At 38.3% G+C, this 25,240-nt stretch overlaps 1 protein-coding gene across 3 annotated transcripts in view; it reads right to left on the reverse strand.

Annotated features, from left to right (window-relative positions):
- bicd1a (bicaudal D homolog 1a) overlaps window positions 1–25,018 on the reverse strand; it is a 41,586-nt gene extending 16,568 nt beyond the window's left edge. For all 3 annotated transcript variants that reach the window (XM_079873452.1, XM_079873450.1, XM_079873451.1), the window contains exons 1-2: window positions 24,699–25,018; window positions 1,175–1,387 (exon numbers count right to left, since the gene is read on the reverse strand). In XM_079873452.1, coding sequence (XP_079729578.1) covers window positions 1,175–1,387; window positions 24,699–24,914 — 429 coding nt within the window. In that variant the 5' untranslated portion in view covers window positions 24,915–25,018. The remainder of the gene's footprint in view (window positions 1–1,174; window positions 1,388–24,698) is intronic.
- Between the last annotated feature and the right edge of the window lie 222 nt (window positions 25,019–25,240).

Here is a 25,240-nt window from a genome sequence, read left to right on the forward strand (position 1 = left end):
CTTCAATTGGTCAACAAATGGAAAGACCCGTCCCAAACCCGCACAGATTTTTGGGAAGTCAGTCTACGAATTGCTTTCTTATATTGTCCCTGTACAGTAAACTAGAATATGAAAAATTATTTTAACATTGAAAAAATGTTAGAATACTTCAAGGAATGATGAGCAACTCTCAAACAACTTGTGAAATAGCAGTTATGAACACAGTGCTGGTATAAAATTTATGGCACACACCATACGTCTCTATTAACATTACATCGACATAAATTGATATCAATTGAAAAAAAGATTTGTCTTGACAGAACTGAAATGAAAAAACAATGCAGGAAAACTTTTAAAGGTAATGTATTTTTTTTCTACAGATGAAATATGTCTAGTTTATGTTCAACTGCTTTTCTAAACTACACTTACCAAGAGCAGGAATAAACAAACAATAAATTGATTTCTAAAGCCACTTTTGTAATGTCTATTTAATTATTTAAAATTTAAAGTCTGCATGAAATGGAAGTTCCGATAATCTGTTCTGCCCAATTATGACGTGCATATACAAAGTGAAATGGCTTCTCGAACAAGAAAAATTGTAGGGAGGGACTTGATTTTGTCCATTGGGAATTGATTGGATGGTTGTGGTTTACTAATGCTGTGATGTCATGTGAGTGACAGGTTGTCCCGCCCTCACACCAGAGAACATGTCATCATTCAGAGAAGAGAAGAGATGTCGTTCCATTGATTATTTGAGCTATAAATAAATAAAAATGCAAATTTTGATGTAATCTAGGCTGTCAGAGTATCTGTTTGTACTGTGATAATTAAGCTATTCTAAATTTAAGGTATGTGACCACAGGGTGAAAAACTTCATGAAATTCCCTGTCTCATAGGACCGCAGTGGCCGTGTGTGTGTACAGTGTGTCTTTGTGCCGACCTCAGGGTATTTCTCTTATGCCCCAGCTTAGCCATGGATTTGCCCCCTACAATGCACTATGGCGACAGTCTCTGACCCTGACACCAGTGACTGCTGACACACTACACGCACACAGACTCACTGCCCTCAAAATAACCCTTTGGTCCAAGATAAACTTCATAAAATTAATTACTTTCAGAAAGGGTGTACTAACTTATGTACTGTGTAATGTGTGATGACGACAGTTCCACCAGTACAAGAAAATACACAACTCACCTCTCTGAGTTCTTGCACCAGAGCGTTGAGACGTTCGGTCTCCGATTGGGCGTTGGAGGCCACGGAGCTGCTCAGTTTGAGCTGGGTTTGAAGGTCCACCAGACGTCCCATGTAATAGGCCTCTTTAGAGGCAGACTCCTGCAGCAACGTCTCTTCGTTTGTCTCACCATCCTCTGCTACTTTACGCTGGGTGGTGTATGCCTGACCGAACGCCTAGAGGAAAATCAACGACAGAGACTGAGGAATAGGGAGGAAAAAAATGCCACATCAGTGTTCAATTTAAAGAAATTTCGAGAGAAATTATGGGTATGTTCACAACAGCATACCAGGAAAGGATGCATTAAATTAATCAAAAGTAACAGTATAGACATTTAAAATAAATGCTGTTCTTTTGAACTTTCTATTCATTAAAGAATCCTGAAAAAGCATATCCACAAAAATATTAGGCAGCAACTGTTTTCAACATTGATAAATTATGTTAAAATGATTTCTGAAGGATCATGTGACACTGATGACTGGAGTAATGATGCTGAAAATTCAGCTTTACCATCAGAAATAAATTACATTTTAAAATATTTTAAAATAGAAAAGTTATTTTAAATTGTAATAATATTTCACAATACAAAAAAAGTCTACTATATTTGCCAGAAAGTGTACAGTACAATCAGAGCCACATGCAATGTTCTCAACTTAACCATTCAATATCATTATTGCAAAAGACCCAGAAAAAGTATCATTCAATTATTCAGATTCATTTATAGACTCGCATAATGAATTTGTGTAAACATTGAAGCAAATTATTTTTTAAAACATATTTCTGTATGCTGCACATATTTTTTAAATAGTACACAGAATGCAGTTAGCTTTATACTATTATTCCATTCTGAATCTGTTTCAGAAAAACATACTTGGGAACTCGCAACAAGAAGTTGAGGCATATTGAGTCTTTGCATAAGAACATACCGATTTATGGCAAATGAGCAATCAGTTATAACATTGATGGATATGTGCCATTAGCAAGTGTCAAGAACAATTAAGTGACTCTTGAATAGACTAATATGCTTAATGACAGTAAATGAACCAAAAAAAACACAATAATGTGTCATTACAAAATGACAGACTTGATCTTGCTCAGATTTGACTGAGATGTCAGCACTCAAAAACAACAACAACAACAGCAAGGTATGTCTCACTGTTACCGTTAGATAGTACAATATGTGATGTTTTTGTTAATGCCAATTAAATAAAAAATTGGCTTCTGATGAAGAGAGCCCACATTTCAACGTCACCTCTTCGCTCACATCACCTGCCCAGGCAAAGTGCTGCACTTCAAGGTAACTGAGATAATATTTCAGCTGCTCGCTCTGATCAATAGAAACAGTGTTCCGATTCCCCTGACACAGGTTTTCACCCCATGCAGATCCGGCGTTTCATGACTTGAGCATCCTGTCTTGTTTGGAAGATGACAGTAGACGATAAACAGGAAGGAGGAATGAGCCAGGTATAAAAGTCTGTTTTGAAGAGTTATCACAAGGCTCTCACACCTCAGTCAGTATATGAGAGTTATTAAAAATAATAAGGGTTATTAAATAATTAAATCCTAATTTTATGATTTCATTACATTACATGTACATTAGCATATTTAAGCAATACATCTGTAAAGCACATCACATATCATAATCTGCTGGTGCAGGTAATAAACTCTGTGATGTTCCCAATATACCAGGACCATTTTATGAGCAAAGCATGACTGCGATGAGACCAGCAGAGACCTTCAAAAGAGAAAATCAATTGAAGATGCACTAAAAATCAATTGGAGTCCTAGTAGATGGCACCTTGCAACAAATCTGACTGAAGAGTGGAGGTAGTTAAAAAGTTGCTGACGTGGATTTAGAAATTGTCAAAGAATTAAAGCACTGAATCAATTCCAGTCATTACTAACTTACAACAATAGGTTTACATGCATCCGATGCCAAAAAAAGTGTCTGAAACGGTTCATTAAGGGATTCGGTCTCTCTAAACTCCACCTTTCTGAGAGCTAACTCTGCTCTGATTGGTCAGATCTGTTGCCCTGATTTGATTGGTCTACCGCTTACAGCATGTTTTGGAAACGAAATGGCCATCACTATATTTGAATTTTGGCTCTGGAGGCTTCCTCAGCAATTGTATACACAATGATATGAACAGTAACAATGCCGTTGGTTTTACTGTACCAATATGAGCCTGAGTCCTGATCCTTGCTTTCACAGTGCAGAAAACAGTGTCTTCTCAAACTGTTGACAACATGAACCAAAGTCTTCCAGGCCTCAGCTACAACTACAGTGTTTTAGGGCCGGTCAAAGCAGATGTTGTTCGTGGGCAGAAAATGAAGACCACAGCATATTTGTTACTTCCTGCACGAATCTACGCAGGTTTATAAGGCTGGAATAACTGACGACTCGTTTCAGGCAGTTCAGAATCATTTGTGCAATTCGGTAATATCTGAAAAAACTTAATAAGGGCACTTTAAACAATACAATATTTCAAAAAGTTGTTTGGATAAATCCAAAAATGGAATTATAATGTAAATATATTTATACATATATTTATAAATAAAACAAAATGTTTTATAAAAACATATAAAAAAAGTAGGGGGAATTTAGATAGACAATGTTTTTAGTTGGTCATGAAAATGTACCATTGCAAAAAATCATTATTTATCACATAAACAGCAAATATTATCTGCATATTAAAGTGTAAACAGTTTTTAGAATTCTTTTTTAGTGCCTTTATAGTGAATCAGAGTATATTGTTTGTTGTGACCATAGACTATTTATCATACTCGCCCATTTCATGAACATGAATAATGAACACATTCCAACAACATTATTATTTTATTATTGTCAGGAATTTGATTTATGATGCACTTTGCACTTTCCACAGGTTCTATTCAATAATATTGCTTCAGTGGTTAACAACTCACTGCCACAAGATTATCAGTAAATAATGAATTACATTTTGGTCTGTTTCTTACTGTATGGCTTCAGAAGCCTAGTGGATATAGTGCACAAATTATATCAGATGAATGAATCATTTGTGAGTGTACTATCCCTGTAATACTCACAGCTTCTCTTTTACATTTTTTCTCTCCTTTTGATTGCTGAACTCTGGAGAGAATTAAGGCACAAAAGCAAATGGCTACAACACTTTCATTAATTCAGTGACAGAAGTGTGAATAAGCTCTCATTGTGATTTAAAATGAGGGCCTGTCAACGTCCCAGAATCCCTGCTGAAGGCCCTCTGCCTCCCAGCTGCGCTCTGAGAGAGAACAAGAGAGAGAGGGAGACGTATCGGACTCACGTATAGGACGTTGCTATGACCACAGAGTCTGGTCCTTTGCTGTATAATGTAGGAGGCAGATGGTTTGTGGAGAAGTGTGTCCGCAAAGCCGACTTTCTCCATCTGGTTTCTTTTATTTAGAGCGGGGTGGTCAAAATATGATGCCCACTCAGAAACTATAGTCTCTAAACTAGTCTCTGAATTTAAAGTTTATGCAAATAACACAAATAAATTACATAAGCACGCAAAATTGGGTCATTACAGTAGATAGATGATCTTGACTTGGGACTTGGGTCAGTCTGAGCATTAGGGCTGCACGATTTAAAAAAAAAAAGAAGCTTTATGCGATAACTCGTTAAATAATGCGATATATTCTATATGTGGCATGGTACTACTTTAAGAGTGTAAAATAAATGTAAATTATATTTTAAAAATGAAAATGATATAACCAACATTCATGTTTCACATTATATTTTTGTTAAGAGAAAAAGTATCTTGTACACATTACTTAGCTTATTGCGCCTAATAGAAATAAGCATGTCCCATGTATGTAACAGTCACGTGTCCAGTCTATTCTCTGCTGTCTGTGTCGACCTAAGCCTTTGACTTTTCCTAATCTTTTGAAGTAATAAAATCATTCAGTTATCGCAAGCTATTGCGATATGCAAATTGCGATAAGATTTTTCAATAATTCCGATATATTGTGCAGCCCTACTGAGCATCTACAATGGAACAAGCACCTGTTATCCCGGTAGACGGAAATGATTTGATTACCATGATACTAAAAACTCATGGTACATACTGTCCAGCGACGAGAGGTTTTTATAAGCGCAATAATAAATTATAAAAATGAACAATTTAGGAAATTTGCTAGAAAAAAACAGTTGCAAATGAGAGGACACTTCTTTTTTTTGCTGATATATGACTCAGTTTTAGACAGATTTTATGACGATCATCCATGAATATTTTTCGTGGTTTTATTTTTGATTTAGCTGCCACTAAACATCCCATTATTAAAAATCCCTTGATATATCAATCAGATGGCCTGTTACTGTCTAAATATATATTTAAGTTTTCATTTACATGCAAGCTTTACTGTAACTGTGCCTGGGAACAGTTTGCTTTACATAGGTTCCAACAACAGGAAACATCCGAAAGCACAAGTGTCAAAAGCAACAGCCGTGATAACATTAAACACCATTCTGGGTAAGTTAACATGAATTAATTCACCACTTTCACATGAACGTACATATGCATGAGAAACAGAAAGAAAAGACAAAAGAGTGGGAGAAAGAGAGAGCTCAGAGCATTCATCAGTCAATGCTGTCAGTGATTTGTTCCAGACAGTCATGGTCGCAGCATCTGCATGTCAGTGACGGCAGGACAGGAGTCTGTTCTGTAACGCTGCCAGCACAATCCAGAAAATCCTTGTTATTTTCATTACAGGGCCGTGGTCCAGCCTTGCATCATGTCTCATTCATTCAAAGGTATTGGCGGTTGGTATGCATCTTGTGTGCCTGAGTGTAAATAAAATATTATGCTATATGGTATCAGTTGAATTTGCAAGACCTTGAAAGATTATTTCAAGTTTCAAGTTTAATTTATTAATAAAGCACATTTAAAACAACCTTGGTTGACCAAAGTGCTGCACAAGAAATATCTAGGTCCATCCCCAAAATTAAAATAAACATTCACAAAACTACAAATAAGTTTTCAAAAGACTTCTAAACTCAGACACTGTGGACGCTGTTTTGATAGATGATAGCAATTTGTTCCATAACCTGGGGCCAACTACTGCAAAGGCTCTGTCACCCCTGCATTCCAGTAGATCAGTGGCCGGTTGCATAAACATAGCCATAATGTTAAGACAGTGTCTTAAGTTCTAGTATGACCTACTAGCAGTTAGTCTGGGGCAGTCAGTCTTAGTTTTCGGTATCAAAGTAGGCTTATCTACGTTTTTATGTAACTGATTTAAAAAAGCTATGAACCGTCTTAAAGAAAATAAATTGATGTCTAACTTGTAAGACTAGTCTTAGAGGTTTATGCAACCGGACCCTGGGTACTCGTAGTTTATGATTGGTCTGTGATCTGAGCAATCTTACTGGTTTGTGTTCCATAACCAACTCAGTAAGGTATTGAGGAGCGAGAAGCATGAATTACAATCTCAAAACTCTTCCTGCTTAGGAATGGTTTAACTTTCGCTAATCTTCGGAGATGGTAAAAGCTGGAACTGACAACTGTATTGATATGTTTGTTCAATTTTAAGCCACTATCCAGTGTAAAACCCAGATTCTTTGCAACAAAATAATGTATGGAGTGAGAGACCCCAAGTCAACATTGCTCAGATCAGTTTTCTCGGTTGGCCCAAACAGGACAATTTGAGTTTTGTCATCATTCAAATGGAGAAAGTTATTGGTAAGCCATGTTTTCAAATCTTGAAAACAGTCTATCAATTGATTTATGGCAGACAGGCCCGGAGTGGGTAATCGGGAGAATCGGGAGTATTCCCGGTGGGCCGCTTCACTTTTGGGCCGGTCGAGGAATTTTTTTTTGTATTTTTTTTTACATTTCAATGTCACATTAGTTACATTAGGATACACACGTTCCGCATTCTGCCACCACAGCGCGCAACTCAGCATGGGTTGTACCATGTGAGGGAGTTCTCCCCTCCCCTCCTATAGAAATGGTTGGGTCCATAGCCCGTCTTTTCAAAACGTTTTCTCAGGGAGGCTACCGCGGCTCCGCCGGCGCCTACTGATAGCTGGGCCGGCCGTAACGGTACGCGTCAGGGAGGATGGATGGGAGGAAGAGGCCAGGAGGTAGGCTATGGAAGCTTTGTTTCCGCCACAGAATAAAACATTTTAAAAGATAATTGCGACTTTTTATCTCGAGTTTACATCTCGCAATTCTGACTTTTTTTCTCAGAATTGCGAGATATAAAGTCAGAATTGCCTGAAATAAAGTCGCAATTGCGTGTTAGAAAGTCAGAATTGTGAGATATAAAGTCAGAATTGCCTGAAATAAAGTTGCAATTGCGTGTTATAAAGAATTGTGAGATATAGAGTCAGAATTGCGTGATATAAAGTCGCAATTGCTTCTTATAAAGTCAGAATTGCAAGATATAAAATCAGAACTGCCTGAAATAAAGTCGCAATTGCTTATAAAGTCAGAACTGCAAGATATAGAGTCAGAATTGTGTGATATAAAGTCATAAAACGTGTTATAAAGTCACAATTGCGAAATATAAAGTCAGAATTGTGTGATATAAAGTCGCAATTGCTTATAAAGTCAGAACTGCCAGATATAGAGTCAGAATTGTGTGATATAAAATCATAAAACGTGTTATAAAGTCAGAATTGCAAATTATAAAGTCAGAATTGTGTGAAATAAAGTCGCAATTGCTTATAAAGTCAGAACTGCAAGATATAAAGTAAGAATTGTGTGATATAAAGTAGCAATTGCGTGTTATAAAGTCAGAATTGCGAAATATAAAGTCAGAATTGCGAAATATAAAGTCAGAATTGCGAAATATAACGTCAGAATTGTGTGAAAAAGTTGCAATTGCTTCTTATGCTTCTTATAAAGTCTAAGTGAATTATTATTTAACCTTTACATTATTTGTTAACCCATGGTATTAATACTAACTACACAATAGTACGAGCTGAACTGTTGCTTCATTTATCCAATTTTAAAAAAGTGCTAATTTGGAATTCCACCATGGAAAAAGTGGGCCGGTCTTGGGCCTGAAACTCCCAGGCTGAAAAGTGGCCCCACTCCGGCCCTGATGGCAGACCTGTCATTGGGCATAAATGGTATGTAAAGCTGCGTATCATCGGCAAAGCAATGATACAACACACCGAATCTCCTAAATATAGAACCAATGGGTAGCATGTACAGTGAAAACAGTAACAGTGCTAAAGTTGAACCCTGAGGGACATCACATGTGCGACAGAAGAATAATACTTCCCTTAATTTACAGAGAATCTTCTGTTTGACAGGAAGGACCGAAACCAGTCGAGTACAGTGCCTCTTACACCGATGTATTGCTCCAAGCAAGACAGCAGGATACCGTGATCAACAAAATCAAACGCAGAGCTGAGATCTAACATCATTAAAGCCATGGTATTACCAGCATCAGTGGCCATTAAAATGTCATTAAAAACTTTCAAAAGGGCAGTCTCTGTGTTGTGTAAGGATTTAAAACCAGGTTGAAAAATATATTTATAGCTGCATAAATACAATTTTTTCTAGAATTTTTGATAAAAACGGCAGGTTGGAGATTGGTCGAAAATTTGAGTAAACTGCAGGATGGGCGAAGGCTTCTTTGGGATCGGTGACACTGAAGCTAATTTAAAGCAATCTGGAACAGTCCCTGTCAAAAGAAAGTTGATTATTATCCTCACTAGATCAGGACCAATAGTGTCAAAAATTCGTTTTACAAATCGTGAGGGCAAAACATTGTGGGGAGAAAAGGTGGTTTTTAATTTTAGAGTGATTTCTTTACATCAGTTCAGTTCAGTTCAAGTTTATTGTCATATGCATATTAGTACAGAGTACCACAGCAATGAAATACAATGTGCCTTGGCACTCTCTCAGCACCAGTCAATAAATAACAATTATAATAACTTTAAAATATCCAAGCACAGTAAACATAGTAACTACGCTCAAACCTCAACCCTCCTTCCTGTTGTACCATCATTCAGTAGCCTTATTACCTGAGGGTAAAAACTATCCCTGAAACGTGATGTGCAAGTTGGCATGCTCTGCAAATGTCTCTCTGATGGAAGGTGGGAGAAGAGATTATGTGCAGTATGACTAGAATCCTGCATAATACCTAGTGCCTTCTTAGTGCTGCGTTTCCAGTAAATGTTTTGGAGCGGTTCAAGTGGAACCCCAATAATTTTAGATGAAGTTTTGACCACCTTTGTCAGAAGATTAAGATCACGTGAAGTAGCCCTGCCAAACCACACGGCAATGTTACCTGTCAGTATACTCTCAATTGTACAACGGTAAAAGTTATGTAGAATGTTAAGGGACATACCATATTTCTTGAGACACCTCAGGAAATAAAGCCTCAGATGTGCCTTCTTAATGGAAGGACCATAAGAGGGAGTCTGTAAAGAGACTAATTCAAAATCACTCCACTGAGTAGTGGATAAAATGGGGTCTGAAATAGAATTTGCCATTGTAGATAATTTAACCCATGCATTTTTTACTTTATCCAAGAAAGTTTTCACATAGTGAAATCTCTGGAAATATCTGCATCGGGGGGTTTAAAACAGAGTCTATCGTTGAAAATAAAATTCTAGAACAGTAAGAATTTTTGGCTATGATGTCGAATAAATATTTCGCTTTTGCAATCTTGGCAGCCTTTTGAAAATTATGCAAAGAGGCCTTCAGTATTTCATTTGATAACTGAAGCCCATCCTTCTTCCACTTTCATTCACACTGACGACATTGCTGTCTAAGTTCCTGAATATCATTGTTTATCCATGGTTGGGATTTGCATTTCCGATTAACAAGCTTTCGAGGTGCAATTGCATCTAAAATATTGCAACATCTATTATTGAACACAGTTACACTTGACCATCAACACTCAAGTGGGAAGGAACAGAGTCCGAGGTAAGAGGTTGATATTCCTCCAGATACATATTAGAAAATGCATTACAAGATTGAGCAGTCAGAGTACGAGACCAGCATGCTTGAGCTGGTTTATTTATTTGAGATTTATCAGTATTTGAGCAGAGATTATTTGATCTGCAATTGAAAGTAGCATTTATTAATCCAAGTATGGAAACAATATTTAACTGCATGCGACAAAAAACCTTCAAGCAAAAAAGAAAGAGAGAGAATAACTGGCAAACCAAATGACCAAAAAGCTCATGACTCCTCTCAAAAATACACCAAGGATTATGTGTAAGCAAAAATTAATCTAAAAATAAATCACACACTTATTTCAATTCTGACATCAGCATATATATGGCCAAAACAATGTCTTAAGCAATGTTTTAAGCAAAAGCGAGCTCATCACATTTATTTTTGTTGTAGCCCTATTGTATATACAATGTGGGTGAGTTGTACAATATGTGGGCGTACACTGACTTTTGCTGCTCACAAAAGTTTCAGTTTTCTGTCTGTATAAGTGCATTTTTCCCAAGCACTTCATACTTGGGGATCTGGGATCTAGAATTGTAATGCTATTCTTGAGAGTGTATACAGTTTATACTGTATGTATATATACTGTATATACTAAAAAAATAGCAATATATTGTAAAGAATAGCATTATTTTCCTGATACTGCAACAAATATCTATTGGAACAGGCCGTTTTTGATATTTCCGTGTCAATACTATATATATATACACATATGAGTAACCAAAAAAAATTCTATTGCGATTCTATTGCCAAGGTGTGCCAAGAGGGTTGGCCTAATAAACCTGGAGCTGTCTGTTCATCAAAGAACAAAAGAAAAAGAGGAAATCACTCATTGCTCTTGACTGAATAACTTTTGTAACTTTAATTGTAAGAATATTTTAGATTTGATTACTTTATTCAATTTCTGTAGTATTCCTTACCTAAATACTACTGTTAAACCTACCTGACAAACTTAAAGCACTGTTTATTTGTTCTGTTTACTTATATATTTTTTGAGAATTCATTCCAAAGTTTGAAATTAAGCTTGCGCTATGTGAGCTATTGCAACAAAATTATCCCATTGCAAATACACAAATACACTGAATGAGCAAACATTTAGGTGAGATAATTTTAATGGTAACTGTTGTCAATGTTTATATTGAATGAAAGCCTGAATGAATTAAAATCTGTTTTTCATATAGGCTAAAGTGATTGTGTCTCTTCAGAAGACTTGGATTAAACCGCTTGATTCATATGGATTACTGTAACGATGTATCATGTACCTTTTGAAGTTTGAAAATATTGATTGATTTCAATGGATGGACAAAAAAAGAGATATTAAAAATATCTATATGTGTCTATATGTTTACATATCTATGTGTCACGACACACTACATAACGATAATAACCAACAGAAGACAAAACCGAACAGGGAGTATAGGCCTATATGCAGGAATTAACAAGGAATTAAACCATAGGGAGGAGCTAATAGGGGCATAATCAGAAACCGAGAAAACTGAAACTGAACAGAGCAAGGAAACAGAAACTAAGGGAAACAGAACAGCATATTAAAATAAGAGTCCATAGAACTAAACATAGCTAGTCGTGACAATATGGGTAGTATGGCAGTTTTTCCCCATGGTATCGAAAATGGTATCGAATATCGATAATTGTCAAGGTATCTTATCGAAATTCCAGTATTGTGACAACACTAATACATACATATATTCATACACACACATACACTTCCTAAATGTAATTTTCATCATGTGTAACTGCTCTTAAATCAGATTATTCTCAGACAGATTATACATTTTTCAAAAACTAAACATAACCTCAATCATAGCCTCGAGGATCTACTGTAGCAAAATAGTCTTACCCTCATCTGTATCTTTTAAGACTAACATATTTGTCTGAATTACCTCAAGGCAAAGTCCTCAGAGGAAAAGACACAAGAGGGCTAGTGGTCATGCTGCCAGTTCAGAGATTCATCATCATGACTCAGACAGAGAAGAGTGGATGTTTCACAGGCTTCCTGTCAGTGTGAAGGAATATAGATAGAAGCAGATACATTAGCAAGCCAGCATTATGGAGTCTTACAGCACAATATATTTACAATGGCGTCATATAGAAAGCTTTGCAATAAAAAATAAAGCAAAATAACTGCCATACACATTGCACTGATATGTACTGCTTGACAAATCCAACATTACTATGACAAAAGAATAATACTTTAACTGGCTTCAGTACTGGCCAAAAGTACTGATGAGAACTAACAGTAGCTACAGTCCACAACCAATGCGATGGCTACACCTGGAGCTTGTTGAGTTTTGGTGGGGTTCTAATCCTATACGCAAGGTAATTTCCTGTTGTTGTATTTTTTAGCAGGTACCACCAGGGTATGTTTTCAGGTTTCTGGGAACCAGGGCTGTTTTCACAGTCTCAGGAGGCTTATAAATCCAGGGTGGAGTTTGACTAGAATGCTTTCCTCAGCAGTGAGAGAAAGCGAATAATACTATCTTCGTTCTAGAACTAAACCTTGCTGAAAAGCTTGCACCTGCAAACGTTCATACCGGTAAGTTCTGGTTTGTTGCTGGTCTAGCAGGTGGACCAGCATAGCCAACAGCAGAATTGAGGCTGGTTGACCAGTTTGGACTTTCTAAAGACTAAGCTAGTTAAGTCTAAAGCGGACACACAAAACACCAGCATCCTATGATGGAGACCAGCATTCAAAACATATTTTCCAGCATTAGCATGATCAATTATCAATGGAAAATTCTCAGTTGAAACATAATAAGCTACTGTTAAAAAGTTTGTGGTTGGGAGATTTTGAAAGACCAAGACTGCATTTATTTGATCAAAAAATATTTTACAATACGACCAGATGAAATCTCTAAACTATCCAAGTGACAGAGTGTGTTAAAATATAAATATTAGATGACCAGTAATTTTGTATCTATTCAATTTGGATAAGACTGATGTATTATTTATTGGACCAAAAACACATGTACACATAATGACCTCTAGACTGAATTACTGTAATGCACTACAAGGTGGTTGTCCTGAATCCTCAACAAACAAGCAACAATTAGTCCAGTTAGTGCAGCAGAGTTCTTACCAGGTTGAGAAAATATGACCATATAAGCCCAATTCTATCATCTCTGCACTATAGTTACCTATTAAGTTCTGTATCAATTACAAAGTATTGCTACTGAACATAAGGCCCTTAATGGTTCAGCTCCTGTGTATTTAACCAAACTTCTGTCGCTCTACAATCCATCACGCTCTTTAAGGTCTTAAACTCTGGACTTTTGGTAGTACCTATCTAAGTCCACTAAAGGAGGGAGAGCGTTTTTGCATTTGGCTCCTAAACTCTGGAATGGTCTTCCTGATAGTGTTTGGAACTAGACACACTCTACCAAATCTAGATAAACAAACATCTCTTTAGCCAAGCATTCGCATAATGCATCTCATAACCTTGCACTCTCCAGTTATAGCAGATCAAAAGCATATGACTTAGCCTAGAAATCTAGACGCACCCTAGCGGCAGCAAAATGTATTTTGCAGCCAGGGTAGTCTAGCAACTCTCCGTTAACTTTCGGAGCTGTAAAAACCTAAATTGGGTCAGGCCAATCACATCGTGTATAGAGTAGGTGGGGCGGGCTTAACATATTGACGACAGAGTTGCGACGGTTCCCTGCTACTTGAAAACAAAGAACTGCTGCTGCTGGCGAACAGTCTTTCGAATCGGCTTTGGCCGCGACTCTGGAGGACTTGGAGTTAAGTTTTTCTTTGAGAAAAGAGCAAAGAACGGCACTTAAGTCATTCTTAAAAAAGGAAGATGTGTTCGTAGTTTTGCCAGCCAGATTCAAAAGTTGAATCTATCAACTAACGTAAGCTCCGCTTTTGGGAAAACGCTCTGGTTGGTTGAAGAGCTGTCCTATTGCGTGCAGAGGGAATTTGAAAGATAGCCGTTTATCCCGCCCCTCGGATTGAGCCGTGTCTATGGTGAGTTGCGAGACCTAACATCGTGATGTAGGTCTGGCTTGCCAGGCTACATATGACTATGTATTACTTGAAACATTATGAACAGCAGCTACGCTAGATATTTTCCATTTGCTTTTCTGTTTCTACCTTGGGATACCCATCCCGAGGTATCTAGAGATTTAGCCAGCTCCAGTTTGAATCCAGCCACTTATGAAGATTTCAGATGACTCAAAACCCATGAAGAGTGACGCCCGTGATGCCAAGTGCCAACCCCTGCCAGGACTTCAGAGGACGCCAACGCTGAACAAACATGCACCACTGCCAAATTTTCTATATATTGTAATCATTACAATCACAACTTGAAATTATTAGCTTGAATGAGCTCATTGTTTCTGCCTAAATGAATTCATGATATCAGCTAACTGCATGATTTGTATTATCTTAGAGCTGTACATTGTGGACATATGGACATAATCGACACAGTCACCTCTGATAACAATTTACTCTAAATTATAATGTATAAACCTGGATTTTCTTTAAAGCTGCTTTGAAACATTATGTATTGTGAAAAGCACTATACAAATAAATGTGAATTGAATTGAATTACAGACTAAACCAGACCTTTCTGGTAAGTGTTCATAAAAAAAAAAAAAAAGATGGGGAGGAGGAAACACTGAACAGTTCTTCAGCTAAACATCTCTGCAGCAATGCAGCACTTCTTATTCACTGCAACACATGTTCAGCTGACAATGGAATGCAGGGTGAGAATAATAGAGGACTATATTACTCCAAATCACCCTTTGGGGTAGAAGTCGCCTGGGATTTACGAGCCCAGAGCAGGAAAGAGGCTTTTCTTCTTTATTATACCTTGTTGAAAGAGATAGGCAGAATTTGATTATGTTCGAGATTAAAATTCGCAGCATGCAAAGTAACAAAACAGACTATGAAAACAGCCTCATCTTTAGCTAAACAGAGTCTCTTAAATCTCTTATTTTGGGTAAGCAGCATTACTGCATATCAGCACTGCGCACTGCCAATAGGGTTGTCAGTTAATGTGTAAATTATCTGCAACTTGTATGGCAGGCAGTTCACTTCAATGTAAATTTCATTAAATAACAAACAATAAATCTGCTGCACCCTCCAAGGCAATGAAAACAAGCCCATTCATCACACTTAAAACAGTATGAGCCATTATGATATGGTATCTCTCTTTCTGTCTCTCCCTTTTTTGTCTCTTTTTCAAAGTGCACAGACTAGTCCAGGTCTGGAGTCTTTTAGGGCAGTAAATTGCCCTGTATAGAGAGGTTGTATTCCAGTCCCTTGCCTCAAGCATCTTATAACATCATCACTTAGTAGCCATCCTTAGAGAGCGAGCGTCCTATATACATGTTGGGAAGTGAACTGAGACAGGGCAGGGTCCCATTTAATTAGCACACAGGTCAGGAGCCATGGGCCACAACCACCTGAACATACAAACACTGAAGGACAGGAAAATGTGCAACTGGGTATCATCCAAACAGGATGTAATGGATGGCCGAGTCTGCTTTTAACATGCTGCTGGCATGGAAATAATATTGGTGGTGGGGAAATGAGATTTAGTGGAGGATTATATTGATATAATCATACATGTCTGGTGTCTAACACTGTGTCTACACTGGAAGAGTATAAGGTGCATGTTGCCTTAGAATGTTTATCTACCACAGATCAGCTGTGAATCAAGACATCAAAATGAAAATCACGTTTTTAATATGAAAATAAAATGTTCAATGTAGACTGCTGAACAATCGGATTATAAACGGATATAAAAATGGATGGGTTTAAATGTTGGCATTTTAGGAAAGCAAATTCATATAAGATACAGTAGATAGACATCTAGAGATGTTTTTGGGTTTCTCTCGATGATGAAGTAATGAGAGAAAAAAACTCTACAAAGTGAAAGGAGAATAGGAAGTGTATTGACCGTGATACACTTTATGAGGCAGCAAATGGATATGTCACACTTAGTGAGAGAACAAATGAGGGATATATAGTCTATAGTCTACAACTGCCTGAAACAGTCATAACAGAGACTTTATTCATTTAATTGTCAAAGCCCACAGTTTCTTTTACTGCAGGCACTGAAGTTGCAGTCTAGAAGGCTAAAGTAAAGCAACAATCAATACACACACCCCTGGGTAAAGTAGGCCGGCTCTTTCCCAAAGTCTCATTGCAGCAGAAATAAACAGCGAAAAACTGTGCAGGGTTCTAGTCTAGGCAGTGTCTTCAATGAGAGATGAAGAGAGGCACCGATTGATCATTGCTTGATTAAAAGGTACAGACCCAAAGCCACGCCAATTTACAAAGTTACAACTGTTAGATATTTGAAAATCTTAAGAGACAACTACTAGATTGGCATATTCAGATACAGCCTTTCTGGTGTTTTTATTGGCAGGTTTCAAATTATTCTTTGGCTACTTCACTAAGTGGGCGCATCGATTAGAGTGTACTTAAGCAGGGACTTATGACATTGATAGGTCATTATAGGGCTTTCTGGATGGTTGCTAAGTGGGTTTATTACTTGCCCAAGTCAAAAGACGCTATCTCTATTTTATCGTTCATCATGTGAAAATTATGGTAAATTATGGTAAAAAACCCGCTCAACCAGATGTATAATTTGAGGTATCATCCATTTCTGAGTAATGCACCACCAAAGTTTACATTTACGCATTTGGCAGATGCTTTTATCTATACTTAACCTTCAGGATGAGCAAAAAAAAAAGTGATGCTTCCCGTAGCAAGCAGCAATGATGTATAATTAATTCAGTTTAGTAGTAGAATTGCACTGTTAGTAGCACTGAAAATGCTGTTTATTGGTATTAATTTGGAGAATGGTGCTGGCTCACAATACAACAATCATTTGCATCAGAGGCTCAAATCAATATCTCTCACCTCTAGGGGGTTCTTGAGAGATGAGTTCCTTTGTGCCAAGAGGTTAGGCTATGGGGGCTGGGCAGAAAAACTAGGGTCTGTCCTGTCCACCAGTCTTTATCGATTAGCTCCTTGAACCTCTGTTGATTTTGTGAAGGGGTGGTGAGGGTTCTTTTACCGCATCCTTCTGTCTGTCTCTTACCACTTCTCTTTTATTTTTCTTCTTCTGTCTAGAACAGGCAGATTTATGACTCCATATGGATGACCTATAAATGTTCTATGCCCTTTTGTGAGTATTCAAAAGAGGTCTAGACTCAAAGAGTTCATCAGTATTCCAACCTACCTAACTCCACCTTTCGATACCACTTACATTCTTACTTTGTGTACTACCAACTGCTTTCTCCCTACATAATACATAAGAGGTATAGATCTATGACTTTATGCAGGGCTTTAAGCTCAGCTTCATAATAAATGTTAACTAAAGTTGTGGAGGCTGGTTTTTACATACTGTAAGTGTATTTGCGGTTACAAAACCACCTGCATCTATGATGTTTATTTTCACTAGATGGCGCTTGTACTTAAACTTAATATATAATATTTCATAATATTTTTTATACTTTGACTATTTCATAACGCTTATTGTGATTTCTACACTCAACTGTTATTTTTTTGTGCAATATTTATTCTTTCAAAGAGTTTTTGGTTATATTTTATCTTATTACCACCATGCTTTTTGTATGTCTTCCTGGTTTATCATCCACATGAAGAGGTAGAACAAAGTTTAATCATCGCAAAGTTTAAGATGATTAAGTTATCCAATAAAGAAATATCAAGAAATCAACCCCCCTCTTAGCTCACAAGCAGGCAAAAGTGGAATGTGGAAGTATTTTCTGTTTATTTATTTCAGTTTAAAGGCATATGTGTGTTTTCTATGTAACTGAATGTGTGACTGTTTTTTATTTGTCCTTTTTATTCATTACCAAGGTGTTGGTGTACGGTGTTGGTGTTTATGTCGATGACTGCATTAAACATCTGTGAGAAAAGAACCTCAGCCTTTGCGGCATACTGAGTCCTTTGAGGATCATTCATAGAGTAAAATTACATTATATGGTTTAAAAGTACATATCTTAAACAGTATGGCATTGTGATATGACAAGGTCATGGGTTTGATTCCCAGGGAATGCATTAACTAATTAAGTGTTTAGCTTGAAAGCAATATAAGTTGCTCTGAATAAAAGAATAATTATAGCCTAGAATATAAACTTTCAGCTCAGATATTGGATGTGCAGCATCTCCAAAATAAATCTAAGTCTTATCAATGTAGATCAAGTCACATCAAGAGCATTTCAGTGGAAACAGAACTGTAGGGCACTACACTGTTCAAGTACACACAAACACCCTCCATTTGTAACCATAAAACACTCAACAGTCTGTTTCCTCTGTGTCCTGAGGGACCGAAAAACCTTTTGAGCTCTATTTGCTGTTTACCACAAGTAGCCTAGATTGAAAAACAAATGCTTAACTATTAACCACTTTACTCCTTTACTTATTGTAGGTCTGAATAAATGAAGATTTCTGTAGAACACAAAATAAATTTTGAAAAATGTTTTTCTCCATGTTTTTTTGGTCCACACAATGAAAGTCAGTGGTGTCTAACATTGTTTTAGATTATTGGATTTTTAGACTATTGACTTTCACTGTATAGACAAAAAGAGTTGAAAAATTCTTCAAAATATCTTCTCTGTTCCGCAAAAAAAACTAAAAAAAAAAAAACTAAACGGTTTGGAACGACATGTTAAGTAAGTGATTTTCAATTTTGGGTGAACTATCCCTTTAAGCAGGCTTTGGGGTTTATACAGGTGTAGCATTTCCTTTTTACCAACATTTAATAAACTAAAGGCATTGGCCTGTTTTCCAATGCCCAAATTCTAATTATCTTGATCTTTATGCTGCATTTAACAAGATAATAAGAGTTCTAAAATCAATTCTGACTTTATGAATAAGGAAAAATTACCCACCAACTGTGTGCTAACTAAATATGTGCACTTCCATTAAAAAAATACCCACCACAGTTATGCTTAACACACAAAAGTGGAAAATTACAGCAATAATAACAAATTACAAAGCTCTTACTTGGATATATGGGAACAACAAAAAACAAATACAAACAATTTCTTTAAAAAAAGGTGTGTACCGTATATGGTGGAAGCGTCTCTAAAACTGTCCTCAGAAAGATTTCATATGGTATTTCCTTTCTCTTGCACATTTAGAAAATCTGGTTTGCAAGTAAATTCTAGGATAACTCTCAAAGGATTTGAGCTGGGAGCCCAAAGGCAAATGGTGCAGTGTGGTCTTTTATATTCTGTTTAATATTCATCAAAAAAAAAAAAAAAAGGAGGAACCGAGACAGATAAAAAGAGAAAGAAAGACCAAATACAGCAAGTCAGTCTTCAAGATAAAATATCACCTCCAGCACTCGTGCCCTTCAAGACTATCAGCCGCAGACAGACTCTATTATAAACAGCACAGATGCTTTGAAAAGAAAGAGACAGAGATACTATTTGAAAGGCAAGAACCCAAACAGATGTGCGTGATTGTATCATTAACCCTAAAAGATAAATCTGAATTTAAACTGTCTGCATGTTCTGTACTCAAAGCTTTCCTAAATAAACAGGAAAATGCATTTTTAATTTTTCTGAATTTAAATCTGAATAGATAAAATACATTTACCACATTGCGAAAAACTAACAGATGCTGCAAAGTTCTAGCAATTCCAAACGAATTGATACAATGAAGGTGATTTTTTTCAAACTGACCCTAATTTTTGGCTGGCTAGGAAAGACAAGCTCTATTATGATTTGTATGATAGAATTAATTAAAGACAAGCCCACGGGGCAGACTACAGTAGCCAGATCTAGGGGGAGCTGCCATGAAAAAAATGCAATTAATGACACCATTTCATGACAGTTATTCACTGCAAATGACTCACTGCTGTCAGTAAATAGCCATGTCTGAGATAAGCATTCATATTGTCAAGCTTAACAAAGACCCATTAGTCATAGTCGTTGCTTTACTTCAGGGGAATTTAGGGGGCATTAGGGTAACAAAATAAGATGGGAATGCATGATAGATGCATTACAACTCAATTTGGCAAAAAGCCAATGCCGATATATTTTCCTTTTGTTTGGAAACATCACCAAGTCTCTCCTGTGCAGAGTTCATAAACAAATAATTTTTCATTTCGGTTAGTTTTGAGCAAAAACGTACTTGTTAGAACTAAAACATTATTAAAGTTATTTTTATAATGAGAGTGTCAGGTTTCGTACAAACGATGCAGGCAAGATGGTAAGTTTGATATTTTAATTTGCAGAATGGATCGGTACAACGTAACAGGTGAGTAAACAGTAAGTTGAATATCAGATGATAGCTTAACTGAAGTGTAATCAAGTCTCTCTCTCGCTTTCTCTTGCAGATGATGGAGTTCCTTAGAAGACGGAATGATGACTGGCAGAGAAGATTGGGATCGTAGGTAGGAACACAGGTAAGTATAATTGGATGAAGCTTAACTGAATGATAACAAAGTCTCTCTTTCTCTTGCAGATGCAGATGAAGATTCTCTGAAGATGGACTGAAGACAGGCTGAAGAAGATCGGGATCGACGGTAAGTATGCCGGTAGATGAAGTAGAGAGTCTGTGAGTCATGAATAGATGTGTATCGACGAGACCAGACGAGGAGTGAAGGAAGAGTGCTGAATATAAAGGGGTGAGATGACGAGGTACAGGTGATGATGATAATTACTTAGAGGAGAGTGAATGCAGGTGTGCGCCAAGGAGGATTCTGGGGAGTGTAGGCGCAAGGCGGGGGGGTGGTCATCCTGAAGTCCGTGACGGGGAGGTTGACCGGGTGCAGATGGACGGACTCCAGGATGGTGGTAGAGCAGACTGAGGAGGATACCACGGCCGTGCAGGCTGAGCAGGGGACCACGGCGGTGCAGGCTGAGGAGGTGGCCATGGCGAAGAAGACCCTTCGGGCGGCCACGGCGGTGAAGACCCTTCGGGCGGCCACGGCGGAGAGGACCCTTCGGGTGGCCAGGACGGCATTGGGAACCGTGTCGGTGAGGCCTCCACGGTCCCCCCAGAGGACTTATAGCCCCCCCCCCCAAAAATTTTCTTGGGGAAATTATCAGGCTCTGGTTCTAAGCTGGATGAGACAGCGGGCGAAGGCGGCTCTGGGCTGGACAGGATCAGGGGCGAAGAAGTCTCTGAGCTGGGCAGGACCAGGGGCGAAGAGGGATCTGAGCTGGGCAGGACCAGCGGCGAAGAGGGCTCTGAGCTGGGCAGGACCAGCGGCGAAGAGGGCTCTGAGCTGGGCAGGACCAGCGGCGAAGAGGGCTCTGAGCTGGGCAGGACCAGCGGCGAAGAGGGCTCTGTGCTGGGCAGCGATGAGGGCTCTGTGCTGGGCAGGACCAGCAACGAAGAGGGTTTTAAGCTGGGCGGGACCAGCGGCGAAGACTCTGAGCTGGACGGGACCAGCGGTGAAGAGGGCTCAGTGCTGGACACTGTCAGTCACAGGCGCGGCGGGCATGACGCTCAGTCTCAGGGGCGGCGGGCCAACACATACTGCCTTGGTCTCGGCAGCTCTGGCGTGAAGTGCGGGTTCGGCTGGACTGGCGTGAAGCGCAGGCTCGGCTGGACTGGCGTGAAGTACAGGCTCGGCTGACTTCCGGATGAAGGGTGGCATGGTGAAGATGGCTGGCTCTGAATCGGATGGCTCAGGCTCTGGATCGGATGGCTCGGATTGGATGTGGAGATCTGGCTGGACGATTCTCACGGAGAGAGAGGAACCGCACACCCATAGCGTGCGATCAACAAATTCCATGAATGTCCGGTGGATATCATCAAGCAGTAGTATCTGGGCGAGAGGATCCTCTAGTCCACCCCAAAAGTGCAATTTAAGATCCTCCTCCTCCCAGCTCACATCCTGATAGAGATCCAAATAAAACTCTGCATATTCCTCAAGAGATCGACCATTCTGGAAAAGGTTTGTAGTTTCCGTGGGGCTCTGCATTATGGTCTGGTCTTCTGTCAGGTTTCGTACAAACGAAGCAGGCAAGATGGTAAGTTTGATATTTTAATTTGCAGAATGGATCGGTACAACGTAACAGGTGAGTAAACAGTAAGTTGAATATCAGATGATAGCTTAACTGAAGTGTAATCAAGTCTCTCTCTCTCTCTCTCTCTCTCTCTCTCGCTTTCTCTTGCAGATGATGATGATGAAGGAGTTCCTTAGAAGACGGAATGATGACTGGCAGAGAAGATTGGGATCGTAGGTAGGAACACAGGTAAGTATAATTGGATGAAGCTTAACTGAATGATAACAAAGTCTCTCTTTCTCTTGCAGATGCAGATGATGAAGATTCTCTGAAGATGGACTGAAGACAGGCTGAAGAAGATCGGGATCAACGGTAAGTATGCCGGTAGATGAAGTAGAGAGTCTGTGAGTCATGAATAGATGTGTATTGACGAGACCAGACAAGGAGTGAAGGAAGAGTGCTGAATATAAAGGGGTGAGATGATGAGGTACAGGTGATGATGATAATTACTTAGAGGAGAGTGAATGCAGGTGTGCGCCAAGGAGGATTCTGGGGAGTGTAGTGCAGAGACAGATGAGGAAGACAAACGGTGAATGTGACAGAGAGTAGGCTACATTGAAAGCTTTGAAACTAACAATAATAAAATCAATATTTTTTGTTATTACATGTCATATTATCATAATTTTTCATATCGGGCGATGTTCTTCATTTTAAGCCTTTATCGGCTAATTCCGATGATGTGCCAATAATATCGTGCATCCCTAGACGGGTCCAAATAACGTCAACTAATATTTCTATGTGACTTTCAGAAGGTGAATTTGTATTTGAGCTAGTTTTTTTAAACAGCACTGAAAACACTAATGAAGACAACCTAAACAAAGGTCAAAAGGTCAGGCTACACTGCTTCAGTGGTGGCCATGATTACTGTACAAGTTCCTATAAGCAACATACTATTATTTAAAAGTTTGGGGTCAATAAGATTTTTTTTTAAAAATGAGATGAATACTTTTATTCTGCAAGAATGCATTAAATTGATCAAAATGATCAATAAAGACTTGTTATAAAGTGTTATACCGTCCGTGTTATAAAGATTTATATTTCAAATAAATGCTGTTTTTGAACGCTCTATTCCTGAAAACAATTTATCACCATTTCCACAAAAATATTACGCATCACAACCGTTTTCAGCATTGACATTAATGAAAAATGTTTCTTGAGCACCAAATCAGCTTTGCCACCACAAGGATAAATACATTTTTTTAAATATATTCAAATTGTTTATGCAATAATTGTAATAATATTTCAAAATAGTATTGTTATTACTGTATTTTTGATCAAATAAAGCAGCCTTGGTTAGTGAAATAGACTTCTTTCAAAAACATTAAACAATCTTCCTGACCCCAAACTTTTGAACGGTGGTGTAATACAACAAATCACCTAGTATCAAATATGACATATTATGAGCAACTTTCAGATTTGACAATTGAACATGTTATATCCCTATTCCCTACCCCTCTTTGTCATCACCTGTAATGGTTATTCACACTGTGCTGTGAAGCCACAGTCCCTGGATCACTGCAGCTGGTGCAGCAGTCAGAAAGTATCTTCCATCTTTTGTCTCAGTTTCCTCTGTCTCTCTCCTTTCATCTCTATCTCTTCATCATTTCACCTCTCTAAAAGAGCCCATTTGTCCCAGGATACATTACAGTGTGGTCAGTTGAATACAGCAATGGGTGTCCTGTCCACTTTAGATGGTTACTGTTTACTCCATTTGCCTCATTGTTCTTATCATTAAGGATGTAAGAAAACCCCAAAATTAAGAAAAGCATGAACTGAGAGCGAATATGATGTTTCAAAAATAGTTTTGAGAGTATTATAACAATAAAAGTGCATACAAATGATTCATAAAAGCTTCACACATCACACTAAACAAGCCAACAACATGCTTAGTGCTGAGATTTATACATACAAATATACAGACGATAAAATTTCACTTATACTGTATAGACCATATTGAGTAAACATCAGAGATACAGAAAGAAGACAGAATTTCACAGCAGGGATGGACTATATGGGACAACGGCACAGCAAACCTTCCTGACACACCAAAGATTCTTCATGAACCCGTGACACCAGAATCAATCATTGCTTGAGCAAGTCTAAATTTACCAACAGCACTGATTTTTTTTTTTTTTTTTTTATAAATAAAAACTCAATTTCTTTCAACAATATTTCAAAATACACTTACAAAACAGTACCATGAAAATTCTAAGGAAACTCAATTTCTTTCAACAATATTTCAAAATATACTTACAAAACATTACCATGAAAATTCTATGGTATGGGTAGTGAAAGAGAGGTTAAAATAAATGTCAAATATGATATCTATTATGATATAATAGAAAATTATATGTATATATATATATATATATATATATATGTGTGTGTGTGTGTGTGTGTGTGTGTGTGTGTGTGTGTGTATGTGTGTATGCATGCATGTATGTAGGCTATGTACATTTACAGACATTTGTTCCAGACATATACACACATATACATTTATATCAGCTCATCGAAGCTATGTTTACCTCCTGTAGCTGCTCCAACTCCTGTTTGAGAGCCTCCTGCTCGGTCTCGAGCTCCCCGTACTGCTGCTTGAGCGTCTGGTTCTCCTCCAACACCACCAGACCGCATTCCGCAGCCCGGATCTTCTCCCGGTTTGCTTCAGCGAGCTCACGGGTCAGCCTTTCCACCTCGGCCCGGTACTGATCCACCGATTCCCCGCATCCTCCCCCGGCTGCCATCGCCTCCGGACGGGTGTGATCTCTGCGTCCCTCACGCGCTCTCGGAGAGGCGAAGGCTGATGAGGAGATTCAGGTGAATGCTGCAGTCCTTCCGTCCCGATGCGCCTCCTGTTTGCTGATGATTAAATGATGTTTAAACGAGTGTCATGGGCTTGACTCGATTGCTTCATTGTAAACAGTGCTGTGATAAACTGCTCTACAGTTCCATCCATCAAAAACACATTTTTTTCCCGGTTTTAACTTAAAATGTCATGAGGAAAACCGGCGCCATCTACACGGAATGCAAAGTGGGCAGAAGTTCTGTCTCTTAACCCGTGACGTCACTC

The sequence above is a fragment of the Squalius cephalus genome (assembly GCF_949319135.1).
Source record: "Squalius cephalus genome assembly, chromosome: 6".
Classification (NCBI taxonomy): Eukaryota; Metazoa; Chordata; class Actinopteri; order Cypriniformes; family Leuciscidae; genus Squalius; species Squalius cephalus.